Raw genomic sequence first — 21,554 nt, 5'->3', positions numbered from 1 at the left:
CAGTTAATGAGAGTTGTTGAAATGTGTAAGCTGGATGCATTGAGACAAGTTTTCACTTGCCGTCTTTTGAACAACCTGAAGAATTTTCTTAATGGAAGATTTAAAATCATGGACTAATAATGTAGTAGACAGTTACAGATTTTGTATGAGTTATTTTGAGTAACACAAATCTTAAAATTAAGTAGAGACAGAGATGATGATATTTATAATTTATCAATTAAATATAAACACAAAATTAATATTATTTTAAGTCTTAAAGATTGTGTCTTATTAAGATTTTAGTAGAATAAATCTAAAATGAAACAAAACAGAACTCAACTATGAGAAGAAATAAAATATATTTAATTTTCAGAGCAGATAATTTCTTTCCTATCTATGCCAAGAATTGCTACCAAGTTTTGAAAAGAAATCTTGCTTTATTTTTAACATTATGTAATTTTCATAAAATCTTTTTGAAAGTTTATACAGAGAAATCAAGTATATTTTCAGAATTTTAATTTTAGAAAAAGATTAAGAAATGCATCTGAAATTGACTTAAACCTTTGTTTATTTAGTAAATGACCACCAGCTATTAAAGACAATTCCAAAGTTTATGAAGATTTTACAAAATCACTATAACATTCAAGTGTGTTTATTAAAGGTGCAAATCCAAACTAAATATCTTCGGTGATAAAATTATGAGCCTCAAATCTAATTACCTAAGGTGTTTCTCCACTCCACATATGTTGAAATTCCTTACTATATTTTATTTAGGTTTCAAAACTCCACAAAACGTCCTTAAAACAAATGATTAGTTTAATTCAGCTGTCAGCTACCAAGGGATGATGTGCACCAAACTTCACTTTTTTCTGGGTATAAAATGTACATGACTTATATTCTATTCTAGAGGATTCAGAACTAAAAATGAAAAGTTTTCCACAAATGTAACATTAAAGGACATAGGAAAAGAACAAACATTATAGGAATAAAGAAGAAAACAAAAACTGTTGGCACATTTTTCTATTAATCAATCAATAACCTTATGATAGCTTTAATTCATATTTTCAAATAAAATATCTAGCAATTTCTCAAATATATAATAATTAGTAGATGAAGAATTAGAAATAAAAATCGAATATACTTGACATCAGAAATGATATAGTTATTGTAGAATAGGTAGCGTCACGTGATTTATTTTGATTAGGGTTATAGGGAAGGATTGCATAGAGATCCATATTTGAGGGGTTTTGATGTGGAAAGTCCTTCAGTATATGTGTTGCTTTTATTGGTTAATGAATAAAGAATCTGTATTGGACTGTAATAGAATAGAATAGAATAGAATAGAATAGAATAGAATAGAATAGAATAGAGTTAGGCGGGGGAAAATAAGCTGAATAATAGGACAAAGAAGGCAGAGTCCAGGAGAAGTCATGTAGCCTCACAGGAGACAAACACCAGAACTTCACCTGGTAAGCCACAGCAATGTGGATATACACAGATTAATGGAGATGGGTTTATTTAAGATATAAGTTACCCAGAAATACGCTTAAGCTACTGGCCAAACAGTATTGCAAGTAATGTGGTTTCTGTGTGATTATTTGGGGGCTGAGCAGCCGGGAACAAAGAAGCGGCTACTACAACAGGGTTTGCATGACGGTGGTACTGGGATAGAGGGAAGAGCATGTAGAAAGTCATGGAAGTGTGACGAGGCATGATGTAATCAAAACCTGAAATGAGAGACACTTGATGCACCTGCACTTTAAAGGTGCCAGGGAAAGAGCGAGCGACAGGGCCTAAGAGCAAAGGAAGAACAGAGGGTGTAAAGGGTTGTTGACCTGCGCAGACTGGGTAGACTGGAACTTGTGGTTTTAAATCAGTCTTTCCTTGACAGCAATGAACTTAGGCCTGAACAGGCCATGCAAGCCTAGCCTGTTTCTGGATTGCAATTCAATGTATCTTCTCAACCAACAAATTGGATGTTTGCAAAGAATATAGTGTATTTATGTACCTATGAACAGACTGAATGGATGATGAAATCATATGTATTATTTTATTCTTGTGTGGTCTTTTACCTGGGGAACATCTTACTGATCTCCTCTCCCCCTCTAAATTTGTTTCTTGCATTTCTAGCTATGCATTTGTCATGTCTGTTTAAGGGATTCCTAACAAATCCAAAATGGAGTGAGACACTGATTTGTCTCTCAAGCTGTCTTCTTTCCTGGCAAGATACACTGTATTTGTTAGTCTAGCCTGAGAAACAACAGGATAAGTAGGTAAAGTAAGCAGACATTCTCCAAAATATTAATAGGCTAAGGGCAAATAAAGTCCTCCAATCTATTTACTGTATTTTTCATTAAATATAGGCACCATGAAGGTTGAAAGCAGGATGCATGCTAAGTTTGATACAAAACATCAGAAATTGTACTGAGGACCAGGTGGAGGACTGGTATAAGTCTCTACACTAGATCTCTTTTTGCAGAGTGGATGTTATCTTGTTATGTCTGTTCTGGAGACTAAAAGTGATAGTTGCACATGTCTACATGAATGTCATCTGAATTCCAGATCCTTAAGTATTGTGACCAATACTTAATACAAAAGTAGACCAATTAAACAGGCAATGCTTCCAACTTTCCAAGTCTCCTGAAGTCATGACTCTGACAAGTGGAAATTGCTTCACGAGAATCATATGCCATTCATTATAAGAATGTGCCTGCCAGGGTAAAAAGGTTGTTTATGCAACTTAATCCTTCTTGCTAGTCAACCGTCCAAAGTTCAAGAAGAGTAGGAAATTAGTAAATTCTGAGGATTTCATGGACAAGCCTTTGGAGCATGTTGGTGGGCAATCTGTGGGACTCAGTTAGCTGTACCTAATGGTTCAACTTTTACTTCCCAGCTGTCCTTATTTGTTAGCCTCATTCCTCTCACCTGACACTCAGCCATACTTCCCTGTCCACCCCCTCACACCTTTAGCTACTCAAGGGAAGTCCATATGGGAAAGGCTGAGGTAAAAGCTTCCGCTACAATAGTTCCATAAAAGTAGTTGCTTTCCTCAAAAGTCCAAGACCCTGGGTCTGCGTGCACATATTTAAGGAAGAAATGTCATTTAGAGACACATGTAACTGCAATTGCGTTACTCAATCCCAGATGACACCCAAACTTCATTCTCACTAGGGTTATGCCTGGTAGATGCCATAAGGACAAAGAGTTCTTATTTCACCCTGTGATGAAAGTGTGAATGCTTGCAACATTCTTTAAACGCTGCTGTCACACACACATGACAGTTTTGCAAAATAAAGAAAAAAAGCAAATGGTCATACAACTGTCATTCTTTCTCATTCTACTTTACATGTGAAATACTCCAACACATAAACATTGTAGGCTGAAGGCACTCACTGTGCTTCAGATACACACACTGAACCCACTGAACACTTTTAGTGGTGTTGGAGAAATACAGAAAACCTGGGCTTGATAATTTTAGTTACTGTTTTTACTTTGTGGTGCTGGAGACTGAGCCCGGAGCCTTTAGGCAAGCACTCTACCACTGAACCCTCTCCCCTGCCCCTAAACTTTAAATTTTACATTTACTTGTATTTTGTTTCAAATTATAATGTCAACAATAATGTTTTCTTTCTGGTGAGTCTTTTCCAATATGAAACCGCTGCCATTGATTCTTCTTCCTCCTCCTCTTTCTCCTCTTCTCTCAGATCCTGAAATTAGAAACCAGAGACTCCAACACAAGAAAAAAACATGACAGCCAGGACTACACAGAGAAACCATGTCTCGAAAAACAAAACAGCCACAACAATTAGAAAGGAAGAAAGGAAGGAAGGAGGGAGGGAGAGGATGGGAGGATGGAAAGGAGGGAGAGAGAGGATGGGAGGATGGAAAGGAGGGAGAGAGAGAGGAAGAAGAAAGGAAGAAAGGAAGAGAGAGAGAGAGAGAGAGAGAGAGAGAGAGAGAGTCTGCATTTAGAAAAAGGTGTGGCTACTCTCATCCTGCTTTGAAAAAGTCAGGAATGATTTTGATATAGGAATACAAAGCCCCTCAGATAGCAATTCCACATACAGATTTCTAGGGCAGACTTTTTTGGTGGGCCTGGCGTCAGAACTGCTAACCTAAGCCAAGGAAACACCGGGTGATGCCAACAAAGAAATCCAGATTGGATGTGCAGGCTTCCTAAAGATAATGCTCTTCGGGGCTTGAAATTGGAGCTGTTTTTTCCCAAGATGTTTTAACGTGAAAATTGTAGGGAATTAATACTCTCTAAAGTCACGTGGGTGTTGTTCCTACATGTCCATTCATTGACTCCTTTTGCCCAACAGTTTCTAAAATTAGTTAATGTTATTTCCCATCTGTAAGGAAAAAGTCAAGATAATGGCCTGAAACGGTGGTTATCACCTTGGGCATGCCTTGTCAAAGTGTTTCAGGCTCCTGGGCAGACTAGGGAAAATTTCTGAGACAGTTGATGTGACTCCAGGCATTTTTATTTTATTGTTTCATGTTCAGGTGAGCCTGGGCACTAATTATGTCCTTGGACTTGAACTTTTCTTGGCTAATGCCTATCAACATTTTATGACTCACTTAGAGGTGTGGCCAAACTGCAAATGTCCCAGGGCTGAGTAAATACCATTAAATCTCAGAAGCACATTGCAAACCATTTACCCAGGCCGGATAAAGAGGCTCTTGGTGCAAGTTTCATGGGCTGTCATGACATCTAAGCATTGTTCCACCCTCGAAAGCCTCAGGAGTAGGTGTGAAAGACACAACTAATTCTCTGGGATTTTCTAAACCTGGTTTTGAACTAAACTCCCTGCTCAATCACTGTTTGACACTCATTCATCTTGTGGTTTGTCTTGATTCCTTGAATCTTAAAGATAAAATTCTACTTTACGTGAGTTTGTATATTAATTGATGTCAAAAGCTCTGCAGTTCTCAACTGATAACTCAATCATTTTTCTAGTGAGTCAATTCGAACTAACACACCTTTGCACCAACACACATTTGCACTAGCATACATTTGCGCTAACACTCATTTGCACTAACACACACTCATTTGCACTAACACACATGTGAAGATACTGATTCAGTGTTTGTATCTATCTGCATGAGAGCAACTGGGTAAAGTGTAACTGTGATCATAGTTTGTGACGTAAATCAAGCAAGCATAGTATTTATTTCTGATTGCTTTTTAATATGGGTAGATGTTGATGGTTTGTCTCTATGTTTTATAAACCTTGGTCAAGGAGCTGCTCAAATTTTTATTACATTTATGTTCCAAAAGATAGTTTAATCCTTTCTATATTGATTTTTGAATAGGAATACGTCTATTAAATAGAAGCTTGTCTCAAAACAATCTCATATAAGTTTGAAGATAATTCTTGGAATAATAATATCTTTGACCTCTTGAATTCATTTTTTTAATGTGTAAAGAGATATACTTAAATAATTTTGCTATATTGTCAAATAATAGTTGTATTTACTGTGTAGTGGTATGGCTTTTGAATATAGTAAGGATCAATTATGAAATGTAATTTAATATTTGGAATGAAATATTAGAAAATTATTCTCTTATCAATATCCTATGCACGGAGTTCAGGTATTAGCTATGTTCACCGCATTGGGCTATTGAATTGAAAGCAAAAGTCAAACTATTCATCTGACTTGATGGATTTCCATCACCTCCCAGTCTCTGGTAGCCACCTTTCTCATCTCTCCTCCACTGAGAACATCCTTTCCATTTTCTCAGATAAATAAACATCGGATATTTGTCATTTTGCTTTAGGCCTATTTCACTCACCCTCCAATTCCAACAATGTTTGTGTAAAAGACGTTTCCTCTTTAGGAAGTCTGGGGACAGTGCACAGTGGAGTCTGTGATGTGGTATTCTGAATCCACACGCGTTTTCCCGGGTGGTTTAGCGTGACTATGACTGACACCTGTCACTGGTGCTTGAGCACGGGAGGACAGACATGTAGGCTTCCCGACCTCAGATATGTCAGGTCAATATTCAGAGCGGGATTTTTGGCGTATATGGTAATCCAACTTTAAGGTTTAAAGGCATTTCCTATTTTTTTCATAATGATTGCACTAATTTAGCTATCTCCTAAGTGTGCACCCTGGCATGAAAGTTTTTCCTTCTGTCTTCTTGGTATTATCCTTCAGCTGGGAAAGGATATCTCCTAAAACTTTGTGTTTGGAGGGCTCAAGTTGTGGGTGATACAGAGACTGTTCTGGTATATAGTGGAATATTATTTGTATTTTAGTAAATAAATCTTGCCTGAAAAGCAGAGGCAAAGCTAGAGCCACTAGAGGTTAGGTAATGGTGACACACAACTTTAATCCCAGGATTTGAGAGACAGAGACAGGCGGATCTCTGTGAGTTCAAGGCCACCCTGGGCTACACAAGGTCGATGCAGAAACCAGTCCAGGTGGTGGTGGCTCACACCTTTAATCCCAGCAGTAGGGAGTCACCTGTCTTTAATCCCAGCATTAGAGGAAATAATAAATGGGAGGAGAGGGTCTTAGGCTGCTTAGTTTGCAGTCACCCAGGCTTGGTAGAGGTAAGACTTCTCTAGCGGCTCGAACTGCTTTGCTTTTCTAGTTTAGAGGTTGAACCCCAATTTCTGTCTCTTGGTTTGTATTATTCCTTCTACACTTCTACACCGGCATCTCTTGACCATTTATATATGTTACTTTGCGGAAATCTACTCAGGACCCTGGTCCAGTGGATACAGAGATAGCACACCTCCAAGTACAGACCATCAAAGAGAAGCGAATCCTGCAACGACACGTTAACTCAAATGATAAACTTCTTTTACTTAATTTCCATATCTCTCCAGTATACAGTGGAAACCAGACATTCCTAGCTACTGGACATTAGAAGTGGTATCTAGGCAGACCCCCAAAAGACATTCCCATCATCACGCACCCTGACAAAGTCTCCTTCCTAAGCCCTACTGAGCAGACATTTCTCTGTTGTGATCTTCGAGGTGTTTTCTCGTGACAGTTTTGGTAAGAATTTAACGATTCTACTTCGCTTTAGGTACACAGCAAACAAATTGCACTGGAGGTTCCCGCACACAGTGACACCTACTGGCCTGAGGCTCACAGCGACTTCTAAGCAAGCTGTGCTCACTTTACACGGAGCAAATCTTGGTGTTCAATCGCCTAATTCAATGTGCTCAGGAGAAGAAGTAATCTCTCCCCAGCCCCCATCAAAGTCAGTTTCGCAGGTTAACGAGTTTTCCCGAGAACAGACTGGAAATAACTCGCTGGTCCGTAGATTTATGAACCCCAGTGTTGGCACGGTAGAAGCCAGTATTCTTAAAAACAACACGAAGCAAAACAAAGGCAGACAACAGCCAACAAGCAAACAGAAACATGAACTTTCTTACAACTATGTTTTGGGAGTGTCCGGGAGTGGAAGGTGCTGGAAATAATTCAGAGTCGAAAGGTCAGCATAGTTGCTGTCTTTGGGACATTAGGGAAACGCAATAGGAAACAATACTCATAAAAGGTTACACTCCTGAGAGAAGGGAGTAGGTTTCTCTCCTCTGGCTTTAGGAATGTTGCTGCAGGGTGAAGACAAGATCCGTGCCCTTTTCAAACGGTAACTCTTTGCCTTAAAAGGATGCAGGGATCCTTCATCTGGCAAAAAAAATACTGCTTCGCACTTGGATATTTACAGCCTAGCTAAGCCTGCTTGCTTGCCACGAGCCGCGTGGACCCGAGCGTCAGAGCGCGCCCCGCGAACGTTCCTAGCGAAAGGCAGGGGTCCAGCCCGGCGGAGTCTAGCCTGCAGCAACGCCTTCCCGCGCAGAGCCAGCCTGTGCTCCGCCCTCCCTCCCGGCTCCCTGCCACCGGCGGCCGGGCGCTCCCTGGGTGGGGCGGCGGCGCGAGCGGAGGCGACAGGGCCACGCGGGGCCGCTGCTGCAGCCGGCTGGGCGGTGCGCCCGGGCAGCCTTAGCCGCGCGCCGCGTCGCTGTAACCGGACACCCAGCGCTCGCCCCCCGGCGCCCGGCCACTTGCCATTCACTCCGAGGTGCGGAGTTGAGCGACGTGGAGGAGAAGGGCTCCGGGTGCCGCGGCTCTCCCGCCCGCGATTCTTCTACAAAGAAACTCAGCATCAGGCAGTAAGAAACCAGCCCGTCGGGACTCTTTAAGTCCCTGAAGGTCTTCTCGGGGAAGGAGCTGGGGGGACTGGGACGCAGGCTGGAACAAGTGGCTGACTTCTCGTGGATCTCTTCCCACCTCGGTAAGCCGGACTCAGGTTTTCAGTCTTGTTCGTTTAGCGAAACCCGAACTTTTCTGGGTCTGTGTACTGACTTTTTTTTTTTCATCGCTATGCTCAAGTCCGGGCATTTTCTTAGGAGCCCACGCGGCTTGTGAGGAAAGCGCTCTGGAGCTGAGCCTGGCTGGAGGTTGTGGCACCTGCCAAGAGTTTAACTTGGGTGTTCCAACGCCTTCTAAGGAAAAAAATTCGGTGGAAATGGCATAAAATTGTTCTTCTGTTCTCATATCTGCTGGTAGGAGAGGACCAAGCAACCAGCAAGCACATTTAACTGTGTGAGTTAAAGGAACCAAGTTTTAGGTAGGCAGATGGAGAGATACATTCGGCATTCTCAGCCCATCGGTAGGTGGAATTGAAACCAGACTGTTCTGTTAGATCCACTCTCCCTGATCTACCAAGTCATGTAGACAGTTTTACGCTCTACAGTTTATGGAGTATGTCTTCTCTAGGGGACGCGTATCAAATTATATACCGGTAATAGCAATATGTAAAAAGGGACACACGTTTTCAACCTGGCTAATCGACAGACTAAGGCTGGACATATTAATAGTACTCTCCTCCCCCTGGCTTTACCTACTAAGTCAACAAGTCCCGAGGGAAAACTGCTAAGGGAAAGTCACCCAGAAAAATCAATTTCCTTCTGAGTTAATTTAGGGATGGCAGGGTGAAGAGGTTGTGGAAGCAGGAAGAAGCTGTGTCTTTTGAAAATTACCAACACAAACATCTCTCGGGGTTCCTCCGTCTGTGCGGCAGAGGCATAGAGTTTCACGACTAACTCTTGCAGCATATGGACCACCAATGGGACCAGCTTAGATGAGAGACTGCATGCTCGGTTGAATTGTTCTTTTCCTTGTGCGTCTATGAAAAGAGCCAGAGCCGTTTTGATTTTTAACTGCACTTCCTTATTGAATAGAATCAATAACGTGGTTTCAATTTTAAAAGCCACATAACGTGAGATCTGTAAAGATGCCCTCCCAAATTAAACGTGCTTGTCATCTTACTGTACGATAACACTAGATGAAAAGTGATGGGGTTTCTTTTGTGAACCTAAACTCACTGGCATGATGAGGCAGGGGGGGGGGCACATAGAGGTTTGTTCTAGCAGTGCCTGGTCTCCCTTTGTGTTTAGACATTAGTTAATAGCTTCTATTAATTTTATAGGGACAATTTCCAGCAAGAATATTGTCTCTTTGATTTATTGTTTGGGATTTTGAGAGCCCACTCTCTGGCTGATTTATGTAAAATATGCATCGGTGGATATGAGACTCCCGTGGATTACTCACCACTAGGTCATTGGTTTAAATTTGGCACGAGTCCATGGTTACCTCATCTGCATCATTTAACCGCTGCCTGGTCATCCGGATGCACTGGCAGATAACTGATGGAAGTGATTTACTAATCTGGGTTGGTGCACAGGTAGATTTATGTATGGGAACACTGTTTCAGAGACAATCAATCCAGAAAAGTTAATGAGCATGGGATGAGTGGCTACCCATGAATGGGAATGAGGACTGTCTCTACTGCTGTATTTATTAGGGAGAGTTTTTTATTCATCAATACTCAATCATTAAAATGGAACTGGTCTTAGAGAGCTCAGCTATTGGGTTTCTTTGGAGAAATCAATTGAGTTTTTCCCTTGATACTTTGTTCTGCTTTGATGTCAGCATTAGTTTTATTGGGAGGATAAAGCAATTTCTTGTTGCAAAGATCATACATAGATAAATCCAAATGTTTCCACTGAGAAGCAAAGTCATAGCACCTCCTACTGCTTGCTGGCTGTAGACCTCAAGCTGTCTTTCCCTAACTCACTGCACCGGCTACATTGCTGTCTTTCTGGTTTGCTAGAAAGTGAAATGACATTTCACAAATCTCTCATCTCTCTTTTAAAGGTATTTTCCCTTGGACATTAATTTTCAAACCAGAAGAAATGGCATTCCGGGCGATTTGTATGTTGGTTGGAGTATTTATTTGTTCTGCTTCTGTCAGAGGATCTTCCCAGCCCCAAGCAAGAGTTTATTTAACATTTGATGGTAAGAAATTTGATAAAACTTATGAATAATGTTTTTGAGGTCTTGTTTTTTTTTCTTTCTTATCCGAATGAAAAATTAACATATTGAAGAAAATGCAATATCACTATTTAGTTCTGAAAGTGTTATAGACTACTTTTTGAATGGCATGATTATTTATGAACAATTAATGATTGCATTGGAGGAAATGTTTATGAAAATGCTTGGCGTTTTTGACACCATTTTCCCCTTAAGTTTCTTCTGGGTAGAGTGTACATTCCGGGGAGATAATACAGAGCTCGGTGCCAGCTGCCTGTGCTGGGGAGCATCTTGTTCATGCCAAACTTCAGGATTCGAAAGAGCTACATGGCTTTAGTCACTAAAACAACTCCAGTAAGTTCCAGTATTTTCTTCACAACTGGGGTTGTTCTAACGGTATTCTCCCCCTATTTCTAAAGTATTTCTTATGGTTGATATGTTTTTCTAATGAGGCACAAATGACTAAAACTATTGGGGACAATGTGTTGCCTATTATTGTATAAAGTATGATTTTCTCAAGCGTAGAGATATTACGGTTTCAAATTTTGATTTATATAAAGGGCCATAAGGTTCTCGGAGGGTGTGGCTATCAAATGTGTCCACTAGGCTAATATATACTGTTCACATCAGTTCTAGGTGGGTGGCTGGGTCAGACATGCAACCCTTAATACAGGACAGATGAACGGCATCATCTTGCGTCAGGATCATTTGCATGTATATTATGTTTCAAATTTTTACATGAACTCTGTCGACAAGTACTTGGTACTTTTGATAATGAACGTACTCTAAGGTTTTTGCGTAGGAATTGAAAATAGTACATTGGTTAACACTTATCCGCCCTTCCTTTCTCTTTAAGTTATAAAGTGCTTTCCCCAAGAATACCATAAACACCGAAGAAACCATATTTAGAGGTTATTGAGTGTGAGCTTCTAATTGCGCCCTTAACCTTTGGGCCTGACACTTCCCCTTAAAACCATAGCCATTCTGCTTAGATGTGAAAAACTCGGGGGCAGGTAGATACAATGACCGCTTTGAAATGCTTCTACTTCTCTTAGATTACAAGAGTGTTTTAAGGTTGCTCTCACTCTGTCTCACAAATTGAGATTATCAAATCAGAACAAGAAAGAAAAACGAACAAAAGCAAACCTTAAGGAAAATTTGTTTTGTACTGTGAAATGGTCCCATAGACCAGACATCTAAGTCTAGCCCATTCTATTGCCTCAATACTAACCCAGATATTCTATATTAATGCTTACAACAAGCGGTTAGTCACTTAGGATATCTTCGAGAGGACACTTGAAATTTATGTTTTCCGAAAGAAGGTCCGTCGTTTGGCGCTAAGTGTCAGTTCTATGGAGGAGAGCGGTTGTTAAGCCATACAGAGTGGAAGGTATAGACTTTTATAGTACTGTATGTCTAGTGTAGCCCAGGCTAGCCTTGAAGTTCTGACAGTTCTCCTGATGTAACCTTTCGAATATTATGATTTCAGCCTCGAGTTACCACCCCAACTTAAAAAGAGTTATCCTTAATTTCTAACCAAAAAGTTGTGCACAGGGTTTCTGGAAACATGATTGCATATTTATTTAAACAAAGATCCAGGCCTTATTTTATTTTCAAATTTGGGCTGTTTCTGAGCCTAGAATGGGAATTTGAAGGCATTTGGGGGAATTCTTGTTGCATCAGAGGTCAGTTGCTTCCCATGTCTCATGTCTCTGCCTCTGCCTGCCTCTTCTTAGTACCTTGCCTGCTTGTTCTTTTATCTTGAAATCTCCCTCACTGAACTGAGGTCTCCCGTCTTTCTCTTTATGTGTAGAACATTATTAAGACTGTTCAGACTTGTCTTATGTGAAGGTCAAGTAAACACTACTGTCAATGCAAAGGTGTGTGAAAAAGAAGAACCTTTGCCTCCCACATTCCACCCCTGCTCGGGGTGGTCTGATGGAGTGAAAACATTTGGGAAACAGCGATTTATCTTTCCACGCTGATCTAGTAGAAGGTCAAGCAGGTGGCTGTCAGCTCTCCCTGGGAATGTACCTCAAATGATATTAGTGAGTCACATTCCTGAATTTTTTAATATTCTAAAATGGAGACTGCTATTAGATATTTTGCAAGTTTTACAATTCTTATTTTATTCCAAACAGTTTTCAAACAAATAGAAAGTTTGTATCCATGCTATTTGGATTAAGTGTTTGCTGCCTGAAGTCAGTAGATCTATAGACTCAGATGTCATTGCACTATTAACCTTGATTTTTTCTACATAAAAAACTGGAATCTATAAGGGTTGTAAAGAAAGATATGGGTACCTATGGTCAAGGAGAAAGATATGTTTTACCTGCTAGTATACTAGGCAAAGCCTTGTTGAAAAGTTTCATGTTCCCCACAGATATTGTAGCATATACTATTTCATGTACTACCTTTCAGGATCAGGAATCAGTGCTCTGTGATTGGATAAAATAAGTCAGTGGTCTGTCCAAGTTTATTAAAATGTTTCTGCACTTCAGAAAATGGTAGCAATAATGAATCTATATGAAATCCAATTATGGTGTTAAACACTTTAAATATTGCTTCTCTTTTAAAATGTAATAAATTCTTAAAAATAATATTTCCCACTCCCAAGGTCCCCATGCTCCCAAATTATGATGCTACCAATCTATGCAGATCTTGTCTTTTTCTTCTTCCCATGTAGATTAGATCTATGTATTTATCTCTTGTGTCTCATTGTTGTCTAGCTTCTCTGAGATTGTGATTTATGGGCTGGTTTTCTTTGCTTTTTTAGCTGACAGCTCAGATTGTGACTGTTAAATATTCAGCTTACTGAAATAGACTTATTCATTAAACTTTCTTTCTCCTTTTCCTAATTCTGTGGGGTCTGTAGTAATTTCTCTATTTCATTTCTGAGACCAGCATTGTGTATCTACCCCTTTATATCTTAGTAGTTCTTATTAGTGAATTATCTAATCTTAGCAAGCTGTTAGATACTCATATTTTTATTCCCCCATTTTCTGTTATATATTCATTAATTTATGTATTAAAATTCTGTTACCTAATTTATTTTTGCTTGATGTTCAATAAATTTTTCCATTGGGAAGTTCCTTGAATGAAAGCTTAGTTAATGAGTTTTAGCTCTTTCTTAATATAATTATTCATGCTATAGATTTTCCTCAAATATCTATTTTATAATCTAATGCAAACTTTGCTAAAGTTTATTTTTCAGCCTATCTTTTTTACAATTTGCTTAGCTATTTCTTCCCTTTACCTATATATTGATGATCCATCAATATTTGTATTAAAATATCTCTTTTGTAGATTTCTGACTTAATTCCTGAAAGAACACATATTGTGTGCTCACAATTATGTAAAACTTATTTAAACATTTTATTACACAGAAATATATATATAATGTTTATTCTGCTGTGTTGCACAGCATATATGAGGAAGGCCAAGTAGATCTAGATAGTTAATAACAGTTTATAATATTATTTATTTTCTATCTATTTGCTTTTTCAACTGCTAGGCGAAGTGGTGAGACTCTTAAACAGCATAATTGTGTGTTTCTCTTCATAATCTGTCAGGTTTTGTTTCATGTGTTAGTTTCCATTTATATTCTGACATATTTTGAAGTACTGTTTTCAATTATGGAATACCCCTGAATTATGAAACATCTCTGATTGATTCTGGTAAAAGTATCACATGCATTTTTGTTGTATGAGACATTTGCCTTTTTATGTAGCAAAAATATTACAATTGAGGGATGTTATTTACAAATTCTATGATTTAAAAATGTGTTGACTGAGGTTTTCTGTCCCACATGGTCCTTGTCCTGCCCAGTTCCCTCAGTCATTAAGTCCCAAAGAAATCACACAGAGGTCTACATTAGTTATAAACTGATATGCCTAGTAGCTCAGGCTTCTTATTAACTCTTATAACTTATATTAGCCCATTATTCTTGTCTATGTTAGCTACGTGGCTCGGTACCTTATTCGGCAGGGTAGTCACATATTGCTTCTTCTGTGGCTCAGTCAGGTCTGCAGATTAGGACTTCCCTTTTCCCAGAATTCTCCTGTTCTCATTGACCTGCCTCTACTTCCTGTCTGGTTGTCCTGCCTATACTTCCTGCCTGGCTACTGGCCAATCAGCATTTTTTTTTAAATGTAATTGACAGAATACCATTGTCCCACAGCAAAAATGTAAAAGCATGAGGGCATATATTTAAATAGGTGTATAGGTAAATAGGTGTATAGGTAAATAGGTGTATATGACTAAAGGGTTGTCATAGTGAGAACTAGATTTACCTGGGATAAAGACTATCAAGTTTTATATTTTTGATCCATAACTGTGATTCTTTTGCAGTACCTTAGTTTCCCTAATCACTTGAAGATAACTGGGACCAAATGGTCTCCTTATTCTCTTTAACATTCTGATGTGAAATTGAAGTTTAGTTTTTATATTGTGAAGTTCAGTGGGTTTTTTGTTTTGTTTTGTTTTCTGTTTGTTTGAGGAAGTCAATAATATCTGGCAATGTTTTCAAGAATATTTTATATAAAGGAGCTGGATTGAGAGGAAGAAAAAAAGTAAATGGTATTAAAAATCCATCTGTTTTGGTTGTCTGATATTTTTCTAAGTGTGGTATATTGCGAAGCTATTTATTCTCCTTAATCCAGATGTTATAAATACCCTCTCAGACAAAGATAGCACATACTTTATTACTTAATCCAGATGTTATAAATACCCTGTTGCACAAAGATGGTACACACTTTATGAGTGCTCTGGAAATTAAATGAACAATGTTTTCTGAGTACGGTCTATAATGTGTATGTTTTAATACTTGAATGCTTGTGTGATAATTAGCATTTGTAAATATTCTTAATTTGGAAATGTGCCATTATAATATCATTTAACATCACATAATATTATTTATGTTACGATGGCCTATTTTCTACTGGCTCTAGAGCAGTGGTTCTCAACCTTGCTGATGCAGAGACCCTTTAATACAGCTACTTCACATTGTGGTGACACCAGCCACAAAGTTATTTTTGTTGTTACTTCATAACTGTAATTTCGCTACTGTTATGAATTGTAATATAAGCTTCTATGTTTTCTGTGGTCTTGGGCAACCCCTGTGACCCACAGGATGAGAACTGCTTCTCTAGAAACTGACATTCATGGTTACTTCATAAATTTTGAATTAAAAATGAGTTTTGATATCTCTCCACGCTACACTTCCTTAGATATAATATACTCCTTAAACCACAGCCGTCCTACCAGGAATTTGGTTGCCTTACAACAATGAAAAATCCCACACAGAAGGCAAACAGATTCACATTTATCTGTCACACTAGCAGGACATAAGTAGCATGGAGAGCTTTATCACGTTGTAGAGACACCTGTGGACTCATTGCTTGAAACACAGCTAGTTACTGATGCTTGAAAAATCTATCAAGTCTGTTCTTCTCGTACTCTAAAATGCCTATATATTCCAATTATTAAACTTTTATATGAGTATTTCCTATTAACTCACCAAATTCATCCTAATTATTCTATTTCTTTCATAATAGACCTTTGGCCTGTGACTTTTTCAATAATGGAAAAGTATTACATATTCTTGGGCCTCTATAGGATCCTGGTTGGGGGTCTTGACTGAATTCTACATAAGCATCTTTGGAAGTTTCAAAATTATATGTACATACTGCCTCGAAAATCTTTACTCTTTTTTAAGATTCTCTTAAAAATCTATTTTTTTTTTTTGTGATGCGTTTGGATTTAATGAGACTACAATGTCCTTGGCTTTCTGTTATAGTTGTCATGGCACAGAGTATGGCTTGAAATGTTCTGGACTAGTTAATGGTGACATGAAACCTCAGGAAAAAGAGCATGTAGGATTGCTTCCATTCCCTTACATCATGATGATTTAAATTATATCTATTAAGATTTTTCATAAAGAAAAATATTAGTGAATTTGCATAAATGCAAAACATTTGTTAGTTGCATATTTATATGTGTGCATGTTTGTGTATCTTGTGAAGCAGGTTTTAAAGTTCTAGTTTTCTTTCATGCCAAAGGTGAGTAAGTTGAAATTCAGAAACATTTGGCCTTTGAGAAACTTGAGTGTATAGAAATAAAAAAGGATCTAGCTTTAGCTTTTCACTGAATTGAGGATAAAGAATGTTATATGAGTCTGTGAGGCTATGTATTATTGTTATCAAAATAACAAGCATTGAGTAGCCGTGTTTTATGACTGAGTGACAGGTGGGTAGCTTATCAGAGACAATCGGTGACTAAAGAGATGATTATGCCTGGCGTGGTGGTCCTCACCTTTAGTTTTAGTTCTTTGTGGGCAGAGACCAGCAGATCTGTGGGTATTCAAGGCCAGAGCTATAACATAAATCCTAGACCAGCCAGGCCTACATGTTGATGCCCTGTCTTGAAAAACTGATAAGAGAAGTAACTTATTCATATGGTGGTTTTATCTCTTCTAAAACATGTAAATTATCAAATGGTCCCTGAAAAGAATACTAAGTGCTTAGTACTTTTGTTTCATGTATTCTTATGTCTAGAAAACAATATCCTAAATTAACTAGAATAAAATGAAGGAGATCTCCCTATGTCATGGGAGCCACTCAGTCTGATGATCGTCTCATTCAACACCCTGAAGTTTAGCTCTCTGTTCATGTTTTATTTTGGCTTCACATTCCTAGCTATCAAGGTTCTAATGGAAAATTCATGGTAGACAAGTTAGCTACAGAGTCTGCAATTAATTGTTGGCCTGGGCCCACCAGAATAGGAGAGACCGCCTACTGGAAGTCTGCTTTCAATCTTTAACCACTGGTTATGTTACATGGACCTCAGAAGGAAAATGACACTTGGGCGTTACAATTCCCTGAGGATTTCTGGCTTGACATAGCAGTCTTTGCTCAAACTGACCAATCTTCCAGCTCATGGTTGAGTTTAACCACTAGGTGTGAATGTGATTGTCTTAAATGCATAGAAGTGATTAATGGCAAGTTCCAAGTTGGGAAGCAGGAGTATCAAGAATAGGAACGAAGCTGGCCTAGCCCTGTCTGTTTCACCTTTACTTTGTCTTTCCTTTTGCCTTTTTTTTCCACTGCTGAATATTCAGTAACAAGCTGTGAAAGTCTTCAGGCCATGAAGAGGATGCAAATGAGAGAATTTCATTTCCGATTAACAGAGACAAAGCATCTTTTATCTTGTGATGTCTGCCTAGTTTGACAAGCACCTCAATTAATTAAGCAGCACATTAAAAGAACCCCAGAGAATTAGTAAGCCACAAGCAAAACGTTGAATTGTTATGGGATAATAACCTGAAAATAATGAATTAGTTCTTTATGAACTCTACTAACATTGACATTAGCAGGCACCCTTGTTGAAAACAGATCGTCTGGTGGTTACCCCAAGAGATAAAAGTCCAGCCTGTTGTTCCTGATTTCTCCATTCATCTGAAGAATGCTCGCTGCTGATGAGATCAGTCTTTTGAAGTCTTTTAATTCTCATGAAAGCCAGGCAAAGGCGGTGCCTCTGAAGGCCCCTTACAGTGGTCTACGTTAAAGGCCACTTCAGGATTTGCTCACCTGCATTTTTTTAATGAACCCAAACTCAACAAGGGGCCCAGTGCAAATAAAAAGCCTTTAACTCTTTCTTTTGCGACAACATTATTGATAAATGCAAGTGTGGTCAGATGTTGCTAAAACAGAGTATTGAGTAGAATAAGGCTAAGGTTTAATGTAAAATAGCAAGCTGAAAACAATTAGAACATCAGATGAGAAGAGACAAGAGGGAAGGCAGGTTTCCCTTGTGCACTACCGCAGGACTTGGCAAGCTCACATAAAGCCCAATCTCATCTGTAAACTTGAATTGGAGAGCAGAAACTTTAGTTCAGGTATTGCAAAAAGGACATGAAAAATAGGAGAGCATATGTTATTTCTATTATGGACTGTTTCTATAGTCTCAGAAATCCTTAGAAAGAATTTGACAATCTGTGTGTTGCTCTTTAAAATTATTCTTGATGGGTTAGCTTGGATTCTCCTTAGAAAGAATTGGACAATCTGTGTGCTATTCTTTAAAAAATAATTATTATTCTTGATGGGTTAGCTTGGGTTCTACTAAATTTTGTTCTGATACCAAAATTTGAGGTTATGATATTAGTTCCATATAAATGTACAAGATGCATGGAAAAGGGGACAACAAGGGAATATCCTAGTCCAAAGGGTGAACTTATCACCATGATTCCTATTTGTTCCACTCAAGTATTCTCATGAGAAAATTTATCATGGTTCATGGATTCACCAAAGACATGCATATCTATATATCTATTTTAATTCGTTTGGACTCTTTCTCGGTGAAAAATGGTATGAATGATGGAGGGAAATTCTTTTAAATTTTTTCTCTTGTTGATTGGAAGTGTTGTTTGCTCTTATTCACATGTTTGTACAAACATGTGGTTTATACAAGTTTTATTAAATTTTGACTAAGAAAACACAAGGAGAGTTGTAAAATTTTGTGTCTCTCCTTCTTAGGTATGTAGTGCTTTTTTGTCTCTCATGTTTATAAAGTATGTTTAGTAGTTTGTATTTATTTTATAACAACTGTCATTAACATGGACTCTATGGCAGGGACTATCTATCCTCAACAGTTCATGCTGCTTCATGTAAGTAAAAATATTGTAGGTTAAGCACTATTTCTTGCCTCAGAGTGTAGGTGAGAAAATTCACTGGCTTGATGCCCCAGCCATACTACGTGGGAATATTAAAATACAAACTATTATGTCAAACCCCAGAGCTGGAACCATTTTCATGAACACTTGTAGAATTAGTTTTAGGACTTACAATCTTAATGAACATATTCCTCAAGAAGGCATTTCATAAACTCATTCTTTAACGTCTCAGCGGTGAATACCACAGTGGACTCTGAGGCTGATAAGTAGGAGGGGACAGTGGGACCAAAAGGTCACATGATGAGAGCAGAAGCCCCCATGCTCTACACAGCACAGTGGGCAGCCATAGATCACAATAACCTGTTGGGTGACTCATAAAGAACTCGAGAGGAGGTATTTGAAGTGTTCCAGTACAAAGATGTGACAGGCCAGTGGGAGAGGTCAGCGAAAAGCATGCTCCTATTTCATCTGCAGTACCAAGTCCAAGGACTCCACACTTGAAAAAAATGACAAAAATATCTAGAAAAAACCACTTGAAGAGATGTAGATGCTGCCTTTTCTAGTCATTGCGTGTTATAACCATGCGTCAGATTATTACACTGTATTCCATAAGTATGTACAATTATTTGTGTAGGTCAAAAAATATTCTAAAAATAAAAAGAAAGCCAAAATAAAAAAGGGAGTGGGGTGGTGGGGATATTTCACTATTACTGGAAATGGCGATCCCCCATAGGGAATCTGAGGAGAAGCTCTCCAGAGCAGAGATGTTTGGTTTCTGTAGTGAGATTTGATACCGTGGTTGTAGCGGGAGGCTGAGTTCAGGTGAGAGTACACTGTGGGAGAACATTCCGCTTACTCTTGTCATTTCTCTTGCACAGTGATCAAGGTATGTTCCATAGGATCAGGTACCCCATGCTTTCTCTAAAGATATGGGGATTCGCATCTTCTTTTTTAAAGCCCTGCAGTGTTACCTAAATACAGAACCACAATTCACTCAGCTTTTCCATTCTTCAGCCTCTTCTATATGATGAAGCCCCCAAAACTATGTTTTTGGTTTGAATTCTATTACTATTAATAAAAATTAAATATAAAAGCATTGGAATGAATGCTTCAATCTCTGAGACGATTCTAACACTCCTTTTCTTTCTGTATTTTCATATCTGAATTCAGAATTGCTTTGCTTGTTGAAGGAAACACATTTAAAAGAGAAGAAAAGGAAGGTGAGACTCTTGCTAGCATACAGGCTGAGTTGGCAAGAAAGTCCCAGGACAGGCAGAGCCCAGGGGTGAGCCATGCTATTTTAGGCCAGGAAGCAATGTGCTGAGCTGTAAAAATGGCAAGTCCTCTCTGCTCATCCCAGGGCCAGGCATCTCCACAACTATCCTTCAGTCTCCCTTCTCATCCAGTAGGGATTTACTGCCCGAGAGCTCAAGGTTAATACCTTGGCTTTGCAGAGTGCATTTTCCTTTTTGAAGAATTTCGTGTTATCTCATCTGTTACAGAATTTCTCAGGACAGAGGCCCTAGGAGACTGAGTCTTTGCCCACCTCCCACAGCCTGGTGATGGCTGGGACAGCTCTACAGGACAGGGAAGCATAAGAGCAGGATTGCTAATGAGCAGATGGGTGTCAAACCAGAAACACTCTCCAAATCAGAGCACTAAATCCGAGAAACATCAGGTTATGAATACGAATATTAGCAAACTTAAATCATAATGTTTTCTCTAAAGTATATACAATACTTAGCTTAAATATGTCTTAAATTTTATTAGATTTAATTATCTTAAAATTTTTAATTGGGTCTGGGTTTTAACAATATTTAAGGCAATTATACAACAGATTTTTATCTTATTTATCTAATTTATTTATTTACAGTACTAAAATCAAATCCAGAGACTCAAATGTACTGGATAAGCACTCCACAACTAAACTATATACCTATATATCTAGGCAAATAACAGACTTGGATTAATTTTACAAAACAAATAAATATATTTGTCATAGAAAGTACTCAGGTGTGGTACTGATCAATAGTCATTCATTACTTTAAAAGAACAATCATCCTTTAAATTTGATGTATCTTTTTTAATTATTTGAATTTTTTGAAATAATGGTATACCATCTTTCCATTTCCTTTCCTCCTACCAAACCCTCCCAAATATTCCTCCTTGCTCTTTTTCAAATTCATGACCTTTTTCTTTTCATTTACTGTTTTAACATCCTCCACACACTATGTATATATGTATGTATGTATCTGTAAGCTCTTAAGTACATGTTCAATCTGTATATTGTTATGTAGTCCTCAATATTACACATGCTAATGACTTATGTTTATATTCTGTAATTCATGAAAATTAATTAGCATATTTCTCTTGCCTTTTCCATGTTGCTGCTCTTGTAATCAAGTTAACTTGATGTGTTATATCCATCAAAATTCAGTTTCCCCATCTCCAGTCCCTAGATTATTCTACTCTACATATTAAATGCATCTTTTGTCCTGACTTGAAATGATGCTAGTAAAAGTGCTAAATATTATTGCCTTATTTAAATTTAATATGAACTGGCAGTTGAGGT

At 38.3% G+C, this 21,554-nt stretch overlaps 1 protein-coding gene across 1 annotated transcript in view; it reads left to right on the top strand.

Moving 5' to 3' along the window:
- The first annotated feature begins 8,119 nt into the window (after positions 1 to 8,119).
- LOC121458956 (semaphorin-3C-like) overlaps positions 8,120 to 21,554 on the top strand; it is a 150,925-nt gene continuing 137,490 nt past the window's right edge. Inside the window, exons 1-2 of the mRNA XM_041668397.1 lie at positions 8,120 to 8,233; positions 10,159 to 10,299. Coding sequence (XP_041524331.1) covers positions 10,197 to 10,299 — 103 coding nt within the window. The 5' untranslated portion in view covers positions 8,120 to 8,233; positions 10,159 to 10,196. The remainder of the gene's footprint in view (positions 8,234 to 10,158; positions 10,300 to 21,554) is intronic.

Source organism: Microtus oregoni, unplaced genomic scaffold (assembly GCF_018167655.1).
Source record: "Microtus oregoni isolate MIOR12 unplaced genomic scaffold, Mior012 000018F_ref0000195, whole genome shotgun sequence".
NCBI classification, from domain to species: Eukaryota; Metazoa; Chordata; class Mammalia; order Rodentia; family Cricetidae; genus Microtus; species Microtus oregoni.
The sequence above is the reverse complement of the archived record's forward strand: the minus strand, read 5'-3'. Positions and strand labels throughout refer to the sequence as shown.